The 15,590-nt window shown below is 49.4% G+C and overlaps 2 protein-coding genes across 2 annotated transcripts; both read left to right on the forward strand.

Annotated features, from left to right (window-relative positions):
- The first annotated feature begins 697 nt into the window (after nt 1-697).
- LOC142259417 (taste receptor type 2 member 40-like) lies at nt 698-1,932 on the forward strand. The gene is made up of 2 exons (XM_075331830.1): nt 698-904; nt 1,009-1,932. Exons 1-2 carry the CDS (start codon nt 698-700, stop codon nt 1,930-1,932), a joined length of 1,131 nt encoding a protein of 376 aa, XP_075187945.1.
- Nucleotides 1,933-12,004: 10,072 nt separating this feature from the next.
- Nucleotides 12,005-12,943, forward strand: LOC142259418 (taste receptor type 2 member 2-like). Its single transcript, XM_075331831.1, has one exon. It carries the CDS (start codon nt 12,005-12,007, stop codon nt 12,941-12,943), a length of 939 nt encoding a protein of 312 aa, XP_075187946.1.
- The last annotated feature ends 2,647 nt before the right edge of the window (nt 12,944-15,590 follow it).

Consider the following 15,590-nt stretch of genomic DNA (forward strand, 5'->3'; position numbering starts at 1 on the left):
CTTTCCAAACACCGGTGGCTTCCTCCAACTTATCAGAGGTCGATGGGGCCCAGCACAGCGGTGATCGGTGCCTCCGGAGCATTACAAGGACACCTTGAACCGCAGCAGCCGACTCGGGCTCTTATTACTGGCACCGGCGCCACACACTTCAGCGCCAATGGCCACTGCCACTTCTAAACCCCTCATCATCCTCCCCGGGGCCTGCTCCACCTGTGGGGAGCGATATCTTTTGCTGATACTACCATCAGCCCCGGAGGACAGCGACAGCAGCTAATCCCTGGCCACGTACCGCAGGTGGCGTCACGACAATTATCCCCATCCATCCCCCGTTCCGTGAACCCCTCAGGGTCATGAAACCGGGCAGGCCACCCGTGACATCCACTTGACCCTTCACTGGCCCGGCGACAATTGGCCCCCTCAGGCCCCGTGGGGTGCTCCACATCTCCATAATATTTTGTCTCTGTAGCTTCATCTTACAAAGTACAATGTTAATGAAAAAGCCAATGAACTGCCAGCGAGGGCGAGGATGGGGTGACTTAAATGACTTCTGTGAGGACAATGCTTCCTGCTGTGATGATAAGATATTGACAAACTTAAAGACCGCAAAGGGACCATTCTGTTAAAAGAGGAAGGCATCCTCTGAGCACCCACGAAAAAGAGGTGGCCACCCACAACTAAAGAACCCATTCCACCCAAAATGGCAGTTAAAAGCCGTATGCAGCCCCCGGCCATTGGCTTTGTTCACCCGCAGACCTTCTACATCCTCCAAAACAGGACTCAGATTCCAGTTTTGCATATAGTCAAACTTAGACTTGGAAAAGGAGGCAACTACAGAAAGGACATTACTGAGAGCAAAGCAGAAATCTCTTATTTGGAAACAGGAAAGTGGAATTTCCAAGACGACGTACTGTAGACGATCATAGGGGTCTTCAGCCAGAACAAAAAAGTCTTGGCACTCGACGAGCAGCCACCACCTTCAGGACAGACTGTGAAGACCTTCTCTTGTAGCTTCTCCGCGACACCATAACTCCTGACATGTTTTCCAGCAGTGAAGAAGTTTTTCTGGTGCTTATACTTCTGGAGGCTACAACCGGCTTAGTCTCCTGCTTCTTTATGTTACTTTGCCTCTCTGTTAAGGAATTTAGAAGTAAAAATATGAAGAGCTACTGCAGGATCCTGATTTTCCTGAACATGTCCAACATCTGTTACACTTCTTCCTTAGGTATAAACTATGCAGTCAGTCTCGTGAGGCCAGACCTCTTCTCCAAGACTTTTGTGGCCTTCACCATCTCGTATACGACCTTGTACAGCATCACATCCAGTCTGTGGCTGTCGGCTATCCTTTGTGTCTTCTACTTCATGAAGATCATGCCATCCCAGCCTGGACTGCTCGCCACATTGAAGAGGAGGATCGATGCCATAGTCTGGTGGATGATAATAATGGCAGAAGTTGTGGCACTTGGGGGAAGCTTACTAATAATGCTAATTTCCATTCCACCAAGAAACCAAGGGAATTCATCAGTAATTTCATCTGAAATGGTAGAAGGGACCAATGGTCAGAGTGCGACATTCATGAGCATTGTCCTCAGTCTCAACAGTCTGCCGATCCTGATAATCATGATGGCAACCATTGGCAGCACTTTGTTCCTCAGACTCTACAACTATCAGATTCAGAAGAAGTTGTCGATATCAGGAAACACCCGTGTGAGAGACTATCGGGGGTCCATCCACACCATGATTGGACTCCTGGTTTTGTACACCCTACTCCTACTCTTTGCCATACTGTTGACGTTGAATGTATTTTTATACCTGAGCCTGGGTTACTTCATCTGTGCAATGTTCCTGTTCTCATTCACCACATTACTGTCCGCTCTCCTCATCTATGGCAATCCCAAACTGAAGGAGGCCGCTAAACAGATATTTACTCTCTAATTATTGATATAGCCGGATTCTGGTCTGGAAAGTCGTCAAAGAATGGGGAACAGAAATGTTCCTGTTTTATCACTTCTGGCCCTTAAATATCAATGCTGCATCTTGTTCCCTAGATTTTTAGTTGTTTTATACCTTGGGTTAGTGATTTTATGGGGGGAAGAATTGGATGATGGAGACGTGAAGGTGTCGGAGTGACGATTACGGTGGAAGGCCACAGCTTTCTAGGCTGTTAGGTGTAGAAACCCATAGTGTCCAATATTATACTGAATATCAATGTTCCTGACCCTGATGGATCCCGGTCATCTCCTGAGCAATCTCCATAAATGCCATCTCCACATGTGGGAAAGCTCTTCTCGGGTGGCTCGCCTTCTACCATTTATATTACCAAACAGAATGTATAGGAGAATTCAGATCTTTAAGGTCTTTTAAATGTAAAAATTGTGTCATCTCCCTGATTAAATAATTTTGACAAAGTGTCTGTCGTCCATCAGCGTTCCTGGCCTCGTCGCTCTGGTGGAGTCCCGTTGTTACGATGGAAGGGATCTGCTCTACAGAAATAGAGGCTATAAAGAGTCATTTCACATAAGAATAATTACATTCATCCTTATATTCTGTTTCCGCCGTTGCACACTTAACAATGTAGCATATAAATATATAGAAGTGTAGAATTACTATACTGTAATGTTAACATCGCAATGAAAGAGGCTTTACATCTGTTCATATCTGGACAATCAGCGGATTATCCAGGGGATGGATATGAGACCGTTCCTACCTTTATTTCTTTGTAGGAGGAAGAAGACACAGAGATATTACAGAGACCCAATGATTGTGCAGCCTACCCCTGATAACAGGAGCTCCTGAACCATGGATGCTCCTCATGGGCGGGTCCTTGTCTCTCCTCCAGGCTTCTGCCTCTGTGCTCATGACTTGTACAAGGTGGTGGCCTGAGCTCATAGCATCGGGCATCATAAATCCTCTAATACTGGACTGTTCATTAGATGTTGTATCTCCAATTTCATTATGGTTCTGTGGTCCTGGATTCATTCGCTGGACTAAAAGCTTAACATTAGCCATGACACCGTTACCTCCAGCTCATACAGCATTACGGGGCTCAATCTTTACTTCTTTACTGGAATTGTTACTATAACAAGAACATAAACATCTTCTATATCTAAATTTTATTCCTTATTATCCCTACAAAATATATAAATATGGATTCCCTGCCTGATTTATACACAACACGGATCTCCTGGTAATAGCAAAATGACCAACGGATTCTGGTTTACCTGAAAATATCATGACTTAATAGTGATTTAAGTAATAGTTTAAGTTGTAAACATAAGCAAACAGCATGTAAACTTCAAGAATGATTTGCATACGTCTATGATGCACCTTCCACCTTCTGCCACATAAGGTCCCAGCTTCCAATACCCAGCACTTATCATCCAGAACCCGGCATCCACCACGTAGCGTCAGCATCTAACAAGAGGCATCAGCATCTAACAAGAAGCATCAGCATCTAACAAGAGGCATCAGCATCTAACAAGAAGCATCAACATCTAACGAGAAGCATCAGCATCTAACGAGAGGCATCAGCATCTAACGAGAGGCATCAGCATCTAACGAGAAGTAAAAGCATCTAACGAGAAGCATCAGCATCTAACGAGAAGTAAAAGCATCTAACGAGAATCATCAGCATCTAACAAGAGGCATCAGCATCTAACAAGAGGCATCAGCATCTAACAAGAAGCATCAACATCTAACAAGAGGCATCAGCATCTAATGAGAGGCATCAGCATCTAACGAGAAGCATCAACATCTAACGAGAGGCATCAACATCTAACGAGAGGCATCAGCATCTAACGAAAAGCATCAACATCTAACAAGAAGCATCAACATCTAACGAGAAGCATCAGGATCTAACGAGAAGCATCAACATCTAACAAGAAGCATCAGCATCTAACGAGAAGCATCAACATCTAACGAGAAGCATCAACATCTAACGAGAAGCATCAACATCTAACAAGAAGCAACAGCATCTAACGAGAAGCATCAGCATCTAACGAGAATCATCAGCATCTAACAAGAAGCATCAGCATCTAACGAGAATCATCAGCATCTAACGAGAGGCATCAGCATCTAACGAGAGGCATCAGCATCTAACGAGAGGCATCAGCATCTAACGAGAGGCATCAGCATCTAACGAGAGGCATCAGCATCTAACAAGAAGCAACAGCATCTAACGAGAAGCATCAACATCTAACGAGAAGCATCAGCATCTAACGAGAGGCATCAACATCTAACGAGAGGCATCAACATCTAACGAGAAGCATCAACATCTAACGAGAATCATCAGCATCTAACGAGAGGCATCAGCATCTAACGAGAGGCATCAGCATCTAACGAGAATCATCAACATCTAACGAGAATCATCAGCATCTAACGAGAGGCATCAGCATCTAACGAGAGGCATCAGCATCTAACGAGAGGCATCAACATCTAACGAGAATCATCAACATCTAACGAGAATCATCAGCATCTAACGAGAGGCATCAGCATCTAACGAGAGGCATCGGCATCTAACGAGAGGCATCAGCATCTAACGAGAGGCATCAACATCTAACGAGAAGCATCAACATCTAACGAGAATCATCAACATCTAACGAGAGGCATCAACATCTAACGAGAGGCATCAGCATCTAACGAGAGGCATCAGGAGCTAAGAAGCAACAGCATCTAACGAGAATCATCAACATCTAACAAGAAGCATCAACATCTAACAAGAAGCATCAGCATCTAACGAGAGGCATCAGCATCTAACAAGAAGCATCAGCATCTAACGAGAGGCATCAGCATCTAACGAGAGGCATCAGCATCTAACGAGAAGCATCAGCATCTAACGAGAGGCATCAGCATCTAACAAGAATCATCAACATCTAACGAGAGGCATCAGCATCTAACAAGAAGCATCAGCATCTAACAAGAAGCATCAGCATCTAACAAGAAGCATCAGCATCTAACGAGAGGCATCAGCATCTAACGAGAATCATCAACATCTAACGAGAGGCATCAACATCTAACGAGAGGCATCAGCATCTAACGAGAGGCATCAGGAGCTAATAAGAAGCAACAGCATCTAACGAGAATCATCAACATCTAACGAGAAGCATCAGCATCTAACGAGAGGCATCAACATCTAACGAGAGGCATCAACATCTAACGAGAAGCATCGGCATCTAACGAGAAACATCAGGAGCTAATAAGAAGCAACAGCATCTAACGAGAATCATCAGCATCTAACGAGACGCATCAGCATCTAACGAGAGGCATCAACATCTAACGAGAAGCATCAGCATCTAACGAGAGGCATCAACATCTAACGAGAGGCATCAGCATCTAACGAGAGGCATCAGGAGCTAATAAGAAGCAACAGCATCTAACGAGAATCATCAGCATCTAACGAGAGGCATCAGCATCTAACGAGAGGCATCAACATCTAACGAGAAGCATCGGCATCTAACGAGAAGCATCGGCATCTAACAAGAGGCATCAGCATCTAACGAGAAGCATCAACATCTAACGAGAAGCATCAGCATCTAACGAGAAGCATCAGCATCTAACAAGAAACATCAGGAGCTAATAAGAAGCATCAACATCTAACGAGAATCATCAGCATCTAACGAGAATCATCAACATCTAACGAGAAGCATCAGGAGCTAATAAGAAGCATCAGCATCTAACGAGAAGCATCAGCATCTAACGAGAAGCATCAGCATCTAACGAGAGGCAACAGCATCTAACGAGAGGCATCAGCATCTAACAAGAGGCATCAGCATCTAACGAGAAGCATCAGCATCTAACGAGAGGCAACAGCATCTAACGAGAGGCATCAGCATCTAACAAGAGGCATCAGTGTGTCGCCCTGGGCAAGCCAGGGGACACAGGTCAAACACCACCACACCCCACACTCCAGGTAGGCACATCACAGCTAACCACAAATCCTTGTTGCCTTCCTCCAGAGGTTGATGATGCACACCAGGGGGTGGGCCAGGCGGTTGGCTCCGCCCACCAAGGAGCTCACAACACTGGAGGCAGGAAGAGACCAGGCAGATAGCTCCGGGACGAGCTTGAGTAAACAACAGAGTCTAGTCAGGGAGGAGGAAGTGGAAGGAGTGGAGGAGTAGTCTAGACAGGGTGAAAGTGAAAGTAGAAAAGGAGGAAAAGCAAGTAAAGTAACAGAAGAGAAAGACAGCCTGAAGGGTCCAGCTTTGTGAGGGCCAGAACAGCAAGGTCAGCAACGGCGGTGACTGTCTGGAGGGGGACCGTTTGGAAGTTCCTGGAAGGACCCCGTTGGCTGTGTGCCCGGTGGTCTGGAGCAGTGTTCCGAAGGACAGTCAGCACCAGGGCAGGGGCCTCTCGGACCCCGGCAAGGCTAGGAGTCGCCAGATTTGCCAAATCCGTCAGTGACGGGGACGTAGATCCCCCAACAACCAAGTCCCGATTGAAGGCAACAGCCCAACCCGTATTGGAGAGACACCGCCACCGCCACGGCACCAGTTTCTCAGGGCCAGCGCCTGCGGGCAAAGTGTAGAGCTCCTCCGGCCCAGATTGCAGCCGGGGAGCGGGTAACCGGAGGGAATCCACCGCTACCACAAGTCAAACAAAGGTGCAAGGAAGAGGGACATCACCGTCACCTACCGGGAGTGCAGGTGCAGCCGTCTGTGGGACCGTCCTACCAGCTGTTGGTTTACCGTACAAACTGTGTCCGTGTGTCAGGCTGAGTGAGTACCATAGTGCCGCAAGGCACAGCGCTGCCCCCGCGTCCCTGCGCCCTCCAGGCCCTACACTCTACATCTCATCACCGGGCCCCGGGATCACCAGCCCCTACCCACGGAGGGGCAACACAACACCTGGCTGCTCCGCATTACCATCCCCGGGACCCCCACACTGAGCAGCGGTGGTGCAATCACCACAACCGTGGGTGGCGTCACGAACTATAACAATCCCCACACCCAACAAACACCCCCTTTCACTCACGGGCGAGGAGTGTCGCTCGAGAAACCCCGGGATCCGGCCCACAGCTCGAGCCACCAGGAGCGGCTGCCGGACCCGAGCAGAAGGGGTGAGCGCGGTGTGCTGACACCCTCCTCCCCGCCCGCGACAACTTGGCGTCACGAACAGGATCTTACCGCTCTGCCGTCAGGTAGAGGTGCGCCTTGTTACCGCCGGAGGTATCCGGCAGAAAAATTTCAGAAGCCGCCATCTTTGGCGCGAAAAGTTCCCGCTCGAGCGTCTTCTCGAGCAGTAGAAGCGCGAAGGCCAAAACCCCGCCCCGAGAGAGGAGGGGCCGGAAAGAGCTAAGGGGGACGAAATGGCGGCTGGCCGCATGTAAGCGCGGCTATGGAAGCAGGGACGCCAGGACCCTGCGGCCATTTACTGGTTCCTGGAAGAGGCCGCTGCTAAAGATGCTGAGTCCGACCAGCAACACCGTGGTCCCCGCGCCTGACATGGCGGCGTGGGTGGAAGTCCGGACCGTCCAGCTAAGCAGCCGTCTGCAGGTCCACAGGCGGCTCCTCCTGGAGGAGCGGGAGGCCGACATGGCGGACGTGGTGGCTGCTATGCGGAGATGCGAGGTGGAGGAAGATTTGGAGGAACGGGTAAGAGACCCACGTCCCTGTATTCCCGAGGGATCGGCCGCTGCGGCTGAGGGGCCCGGCCTACACCCGTTCACCCTGCTGCCTCCCCCGCTACCCGCGTTAGCTGCTGCTGCCCCGCCACTAGGCCCGCTACCACCACCACCGGTAGCGGTACCCTGCCAATCCGCCCCGGCGGACCGACCTGCAGCAGAAGCCCGTAACCCCCCTGAATTGCTTCTATGGAAGAAGCCGAAGGCTGAAGCCGTCAGCAAAGATGCACCGGAGGCACGGCGGGGATGCGGCTGCCAGGAGGCAGAGCAGGCCATGTCACAGCAGGGTCCCTCATTACTGAAGGTGCCGGTCGTAGCCGACACGGAGGGACTCTGGCTGGGCCCGTCCCCCGCACACGCTGAACCGGAGCAAACAGAAAGTACTCCCGGCTGGGAGCGACGGCAACAGCAGCTGCGCAGGGAGATCGATGCCCGAGAGGGGTGTAGAGCGAATGTGCATGCCCGCACGAATATGGAGGAAGATGACCCGCAGCTAGCTACCATCGGGGTCCACGGCGGTGCACCATGTGAAGGTGGCACTAGAGCCCCGCGATTGAGGATGGACTGCTAAGCCGGCGGTCCTCCGCCTAAAAGTTGTCCCCGTTGGGACCAGAAATCAGTGTGTTTGAAAGTTTAAAAAGTTTGAACGAATGATAAGAAAAATGACCGAGTACATAACCTGATTGTCTGCAGTGATTGAACCGGCTGGAGCCGGCACCGTTGTCCCCGTGGGGACCGTTTAAAGTTTAAAAAGCATGGGAACTATCCATGGACAAGCCCGTGAACTTGCAGGGCACCACAAACGTTAAGTGGCTTGTAAATATGTTGGGTACCGTTACCGTTTCCGCCATACCGCCTCCGGAGAGGCAGGTTGGAGGGAGGGCCCTGAGCAGAGCAGGCTAGGGCCCAGCCACCAAAGGAACCGGTGGCCACCCTCTGGAGGGGAAGGACAGATCCCGCTCGGGTAACTTGTGCTGGACTGTGGGTCAAGGGGTGCTGCCTGGGTTTTAGGGGCAGCATCAGGGCCAGGTTGCTTGGGTGGGAGAGAGCGGAAACCGTGACCGTATACCGTTGCAACGTTAAAAGTAAATGTGCCTCCCGTCTTGGGAAGAGTTTTGATTAAAAATGTTATTTATGTTTTTGCTTAACCCTGTTATGCCCTTTTTACAGAAAAATAAAACCGGTGTAGGACGGCAGCCCGCGGACGGTCTGCATTTTGCTAAGGGGGAATGTGTCGCCCTGGGCAAGCCAGGGGACACAGGTCAAACACCACCACACCCCACACTCCAGGTAGGCACATCACAGCTAACCACAAATCCTTGTTGCCTTCCTCCAGAGGTTGATGATGCACACCAGGGGGTGGGCCAGGCGGTTGGCTCCGCCCACCAAGGAGCTCACAACACTGGAGGCAGGAAGAGACCAGGCAGATAGCTCCGGGACGAGCTTGAGTAAACAACAGAGTCTAGTCAGGGAGGAGGAAGTGGAAGGAGTGGAGGAGTAGTCTAGACAGGGTGAAAGTGAAAGTAGAAAAGGAGGAAAAGCAAGTAAAGTAACAGAAGAGAAAGACAGCCTGAAGGGTCCAGCTTTGTGAGGGCCAGAACAGCAAGGTCAGCAACGGCGGTGACTGTCTGGAGGGGGACCGTTTGGAAGTTCCTGGAAGGACCCCGTTGGCTGTGTGCCCGGTGGTCTGGAACAGTGTTCCGAAGGACAGTCAGCACCAGGGCAGGGGCCTCTCGGACCCCGGCAAGGCTAGGAGTCGCCAGATTTGCCAAATCCGTCAGTGACGGGGACGTAGATCCCCCAACAACCAAGTCCCGATTGAAGGCAACAGCCCAACCCGTATTGGAGAGACACCGCCACCGCCACGGCACCAGTTTCTCAGGGCCAGCGCCTGCGGGCAAAGTGTAGAGCTCCTCCGGCCCAGATTGCAGCCGGGGAGCGGGTAACCGGAGGGAATCCACCGCTACCACAAGTCAAACAAAGGTGCAAGGAAGAGGGACATCACCGTCACCTACCGGGAGTGCAGGTGCAGCCGTCTGTGGGACCGTCCTACCAGCCGTTGGTTTACCGTACAAACTGTGTCCGTGTGTCAGGCTGAGTGAGTACCATAGTGCCGCAAGGCACAGCGCTGCCCCCGCGTCCCTGCGCCCTCCAGGCCCTACACTCTACATATCATCACCGGGCCCCGGGATCACCAGCCCCTACCCACGGAGGGGCAACATAACACCTGGCTGCTCCGCATCACCATCCCCGGGACCCCCACACTGAGCAGCGGTGGTGCAATCACCACAACCGTGGGTGGTGTCACGAACTATAACAATCCCCACACCCAACAAACACCCCCTTTCACTCACGGGCGAGGAGTGTCGCTCGAGAAACCCCGGGATCCGGCCCACAGCTCGAGCCACCAGGAGCAGCTGCCGGACCCGAGCAGAAGGGGTGAGCGCGGTGTGCTGACACCCTCCTCCCCGCCCGCGACATCAGCATCTAACGAGAAGCATCAGCATCTAACAAGAAACATCAGGAGCTAATAAGAAGCATCAACATCTAACGAGAATCATCAGCATCTAACGAGAATCATCAACATCTAACGAGAAGCATCAGGAGCTAATAAGAAGCATCAGCATCTAACGAGAAGCATCAGCATCTAACGAGAAGCATAAACATCTAACGAGAAGCATCAGGAGCTAATAAGAAGCATCAGCATCTAACGAGAAGCAACAGCATCTAACGAGAGGCATCAGCATCTAACGAGAGGCATCAGCATCTAACGAGAGGCATCAGCATATAACGAGAAGCATCAGCATCTAACGAGAATCATCAACATTTAACGAGAAGCATCAGCATCTAACGAGAAACATCAGCATCTAACGAGAATCATCAACATCTAACGAGAAGCATCAGCATCTAACGAGAATCATCAACATCTAACGAGAAGCATCAACATCTAACGAGAAGCATCAGCATCTAACGAGAATCATCAACATCTAACGAGAAGCATCAGCATCTAACGAGAATCATCAACATCTAACGAGAAGCATCAGCATCTAACGAGAAGCAACAGCATCTAACGAGAAGTAACAGCATCTAACGAGAGGCATCAGCATCTAACGAGAAGCATCAGCATCTAACGAGAAGCATCAGCATCTAACGAGAAGTAACAGCATCTAACGAGAAGTAACAGCATCTAACGAGAGGCATCAGCATCTAACGAGAAGCAACAGCATCTAACGAGAAGTAACAGCATCTAACGAGAAGCATCAGCATCTAACGAGAAGCAACAGCATCTAACGAGAAGCATCAGCATCTAACGAGAAGCATCAGCATCTAACGAGAGGCATCAGCATCTAACGAGAAGCATCAACATCTAACGAGAAGCATCAGCATCTAACGAGAAGCAACAGCATCTAACGAGAAGCATCAGCATCTAACGAGAAGCATCAGCATCTAACGAGAAGCAACAGCATCTAACGAGAAGTAACAGCATCTAACGAGAGGCATCAGCATCTAACGAGAGGCATCAGCATCTAACGAGAATCATCAACATCTAACGAGAAGCATCAGGAGCTAATAAGAAGCATCAGCATCTAACAAGAAGGATCAGCATCTAACGAGAAGCATCAGGAGCTAATAAGAAGCATCAGCATCTAACGAGAAGCAACAGCATCTAACGAGAGGCATCAGCATCTAACGAGAGGCATCAGCATCTAACGAGAAGCATCAGCATCTAACGAGAAGCATCAGCATCTAACGAGAAGCATCAGCATCTAACGAGAGGCATCAACATCTAACGAGAATCATCAGCATCTAACGAGAATCATCAACATCTAACGAGAAGCATCAGCATCTAACGAGAAACATCAGGAGCTAATAAGAAGCATCAGCATCTAACGAGAAGCATCAGCATCTAACGAGAACCATCAGCATCTGAGAGGCATCAGCATCTAACGAGAATCATCAACATCTAACAAGAGGCATCAGCATCTAACGAGAAGCATCAGCATCTAACGAGAAGCATCAGCATCTAACGAGAGGCATCAACATCTAACGAGAATCATCAGCATCTAACGAGAATCATCAACATCTAACGAGAAGCATCAGCATCTAACGAGAAGCATCAGCATCTACCGAGAATCATCAACATCTAACAAGAGGCATCAGCATCTAACGAGAAGCATCAGCATCTAACGAGAGGCATCAGCATCTAACGAGAATCATCAACATCTAACGAGAAGCATCAGCATCTAACGAGAAGCATCAGCATCTAACGAGAAGCATCAGCATCTAACGAGAAGCATCAGCATCTAACGAGAGGCATCAGCATCTAACGAGAGGCATCAGCACTTGACATCCAGCATTCGGGGATCAGAGGAAACCTATCTGAAGATGACCATGAATATTCCTTTGTGGCTCTCCTTCACTCTCTTCGGGTTCCTGGAGAATCTGGTTGGGATTATTTTAAACACTTTTATTGTAGTTGTGAATATAAACATCTTGAGAATTGGAAATGAACTGAACCCGTCCGCTTTACTCCACTTGCTCATGGGTGTGATAAACATATTTGTCATGACGGTGATTATCATCCAGGGTCTGGCCTTTTTAGTCTTCAGTCAAATCTTTTTTATCAAAGGAGTGCAGGAATTTTTCTTGACCCTCATAACTGTCCTCATGTACTTCCAGTACTGGCTCATCGCCTGGCTCTGCCTCTTCTACTTCTCCAGCACAACAACCTTCAGCCATAAGTTCATCGTTTGGCTAAAGAGACATATTCGGCGGCTCCTACCATATCTTCTCCTAGTATCAGCAGCTTTGTCGTTTGCTGTAAGCATCCTATTTATCCCAGAAGGAATTACACAACCACAACCTTCTGTGAACGTCACCCTGGACTCTGGATTCCCTGATTACACGCTCAATACTGTGCACATGATGCTGTTCACCTTCCTTTGTTGCTGGCCTCCCTTCATCATTAGTTTGGTCTCTGCTGGATTCACGGCTTCTTCTCTGATAACACATATTAGGAACATGAAGCGCGGAGTGTTGGGCTTCACCCGCCCTCAGCTGAAGATTTACATCAATGCTGTGAGGACCATGACGCTGCTTATTCTGCTTTCTGTGTCCTATTATTTGATGGTCATATGGTGTTTAGCAATCCCTTATAGATTGGATGATCTGCATTTGCTCAACGGGTTTTTTGGTGTGTCCTTCCCAACCGTAGAAGCTGCCATCATTATCCAGTCCAACTCAAAGCTTAGGAAGACGCTCCGGAGCTGGAGCTCCTCTACATGTAGGAGGATAAGAAAGGTGAATCTAGGATGTGTCCGATGAGTCAGAATGGGGAATAATAATAGGAGAGGGTAGATGACCCTACCGGCTGTAATGCCACGCCGGGAATAGTGGAAAGCCACCGGGTGGAGACCACTTGTCTACATGAAGCTGATGAGACAATATTGTGTGCAGGAGAGAATATATCTGCCACCTACATCATTGTGTGATCCCAACCTGCTCCATCCTTGTAGGAGGCCTCATGTTCTCAGCCTTGTTGGTGGAGGGTCGGATTGGGGCTTTCTTGTAAGATGCATTCCTCAGACATGACGAGGTCCATGCATGCGGGGTCTCCAGGCTTTCAGTTACTTCAGGAACAGTTCTTTTACTTTCTGTGCTATAATAGATGTGAAGATGAAAGAATAAATGGATTCACACTGGATAATGAACTGACTGAAATAATACAATTTACTAAAGTGATAAAATACAGAACAAAAAGACATAAAAAAGCAAAAGATGTAGAATAAACCATCAGCTAGCCAGAATATAAATATATATTATAGTGAGCGTCCACCACCCCCCATACAGAAGCTTTACAACCCCTATAAAGAGGCTCCACTCCTATACAGAGGCTCCACCACCCCCATACAGAGGCTTCACAACCCCTATACAGAGGCTTCACCACCCCTATAAAGAGGCTCCACCCCTATACAGAGGCTGCACCCCTATACAGAGGCTTCACCACCCCTATAAAGAGGCTCCACCCCTATACAGAGGCTGCACCCCCATACAGAGGCTGCACCCCCATACAGAGGCTTTACAACCCCTATACAGAGGCTTCACCACCCCTATAAAGAGGCTCCACCGCTATATAGAGGCTCCACCATACCCTATACAGAGGCTTCACAACCCCTATACAGAGGCTCCACCCCTATACAGAGGCTTCACCAGCCCCTATACAGAGGCTCCACCATACCCTATACAGAGGCTTCACCACGCGTTATACAGAGGCTTCACAACCCCTATACAGAGGCTTCACAACCCCTATACAGAGGCTCCACCCCTATACAGAGGCTTCACCAGCCCCTATACAGAGGCTCCACCATACCCTATACAGAGGCTTCACCACCCCTTATACAGAGGCTTCACAACCCCTATACAGAGGCTTCACAACCCCTATAAAGAGGCTCCACCCCTATACAGAGGCTTCACCAGCTCCTATACAGAGGCTCCACCATACCCTATACAGAGGCTTCACCACCCCCTTTACAGATGCTCCACTCCCTATACAGAGGCTCCACCATCCTCTATATGGAGGCCCAGATAGACCAGAGAGAAGGCTCCATTCCACGGCTCCACATGGCCTCCACCATTCTTGGTCTAGTCTAATTTTATTTCAGCCTCATAACCTCTCTGATGTCTCTGGGCAGAAAGCCAAGCCGAGTTTAGACATTTCTACAATTAGAACGTGAGTCCTAATGCCACTAATTGGGAATTTGGCTTGGTAGCTGGTTTTCCGTGATACCTTCTACTCTACGCTCTAAATTCGAACATTCCTGAGTTTCTCCATGGTAGATCCTTATGTACAGTATATCTTGTGCCATCATTGAAAAAGGTAAGGATTGCACATCCAAAGCTCATACATTGATCGATACTGTGGTACCATGTCACAGTGAACGTCTTACCATGTCCCTAACCTAAAAAGTGCAGCGCCATGCACCAACCACTGCCGAGGCCACAGCGCACCAACAAAGGGAATGACCTGGTGCCCCAAGGCTTCCATGCTGCAAGGCAAAGCCCCCATGGCTCCAGACCAGCGCCCCCCAACAGGCACGCCACCACAGCACCAACACTTATGTATAAAGGGAAAGACCAGGTGCCCCATGACCTCTATGCTGCATGGCAAAGCCCCCATGGCTCCATACCAGCGCCACTCAACAGGCACGCCATGACAGCACTAACACCTATATATGGGGAACAACCTGATGCCTCATGGCAATCATACTGCAAGGCAAAGCCCCCATTGATCTGGGCCAGCGCCCCCCACAGGCACACCATCACAGTGCCAAGGCCTATGTATAGGCAGAACGATCTGGTGCCCCACAGCTTCCATGCTACAACATAAAGCCCCCATTGATCTGGGCCAGTGTGTCCCACAGGCACAAGATCACAGCACCAACTTCTATGTATAAAGGGTGTGACCTGGTGCCCCAAAACATCCATGCTGCATTGGGTGATAGGGCAGGGTGGATTACAGTATGGAAACACCTGTCGGCAGAAAGGCAATGAACACAAGCAAAGACAATCAGAACCAGGTCAGCAACCGAACCTGACTGTGGCTCAGTGGAGAGATACATGAAGCAGAACACACAGGACCTCTGGATCAGATCCGAGGCGTGACATTGGTGTCACAGAACTGTGAGAAAAAAGTGACTCTTGTGGTTTATCGCCACTTGGTTATCAATGTCCAATCATAGTGGAGGACAACATACGAGGCAATGAATATAATGATTTATGGTCCCTTCTACCTTATGCTATAGAGCATGTTGCTAAAAGTGACCAGTAGTGATGAGCAAGAACTACCATGCTCGGGTGCTCGGGAATCATTAAGAGCTGTTGAATGCTCGGGAAAAACTGGAGTACTGGAGTATGATGGAAGTCAATGGGGGACTTGAGCATTTTTCCCAAGAACTCTTGTTAAAAACTGGTC

This window comes from Anomaloglossus baeobatrachus (assembly GCF_048569485.1).
Source record: "Anomaloglossus baeobatrachus isolate aAnoBae1 chromosome 7 unlocalized genomic scaffold, aAnoBae1.hap1 SUPER_7_unloc_3, whole genome shotgun sequence".
NCBI classification, from domain to species: Eukaryota; Metazoa; Chordata; class Amphibia; order Anura; family Aromobatidae; genus Anomaloglossus; species Anomaloglossus baeobatrachus.

Bases quoted from the DNA above. Each gene is read 5' to 3' on its own strand.
- LOC142259417 (XM_075331830.1), top strand. From the start codon at position 698: ATGGCAGTTAAAAGCCGTATGCAGCCCCCGGCCATTGGCTTTGTTCAC. The intron at 905-1,008 runs GTACTGTAGACG...CTTCTCTTGTAG, and splicing joins AGTGGAATTTCCAAGACGAC to CTTCTCCGCGACACCATAAC.
- LOC142259418 (XM_075331831.1), top strand. From the start codon at position 12,005: ATGACCATGAATATTCCTTTGTGGCTCTCCTTCACTCTCTTCGGGTTC.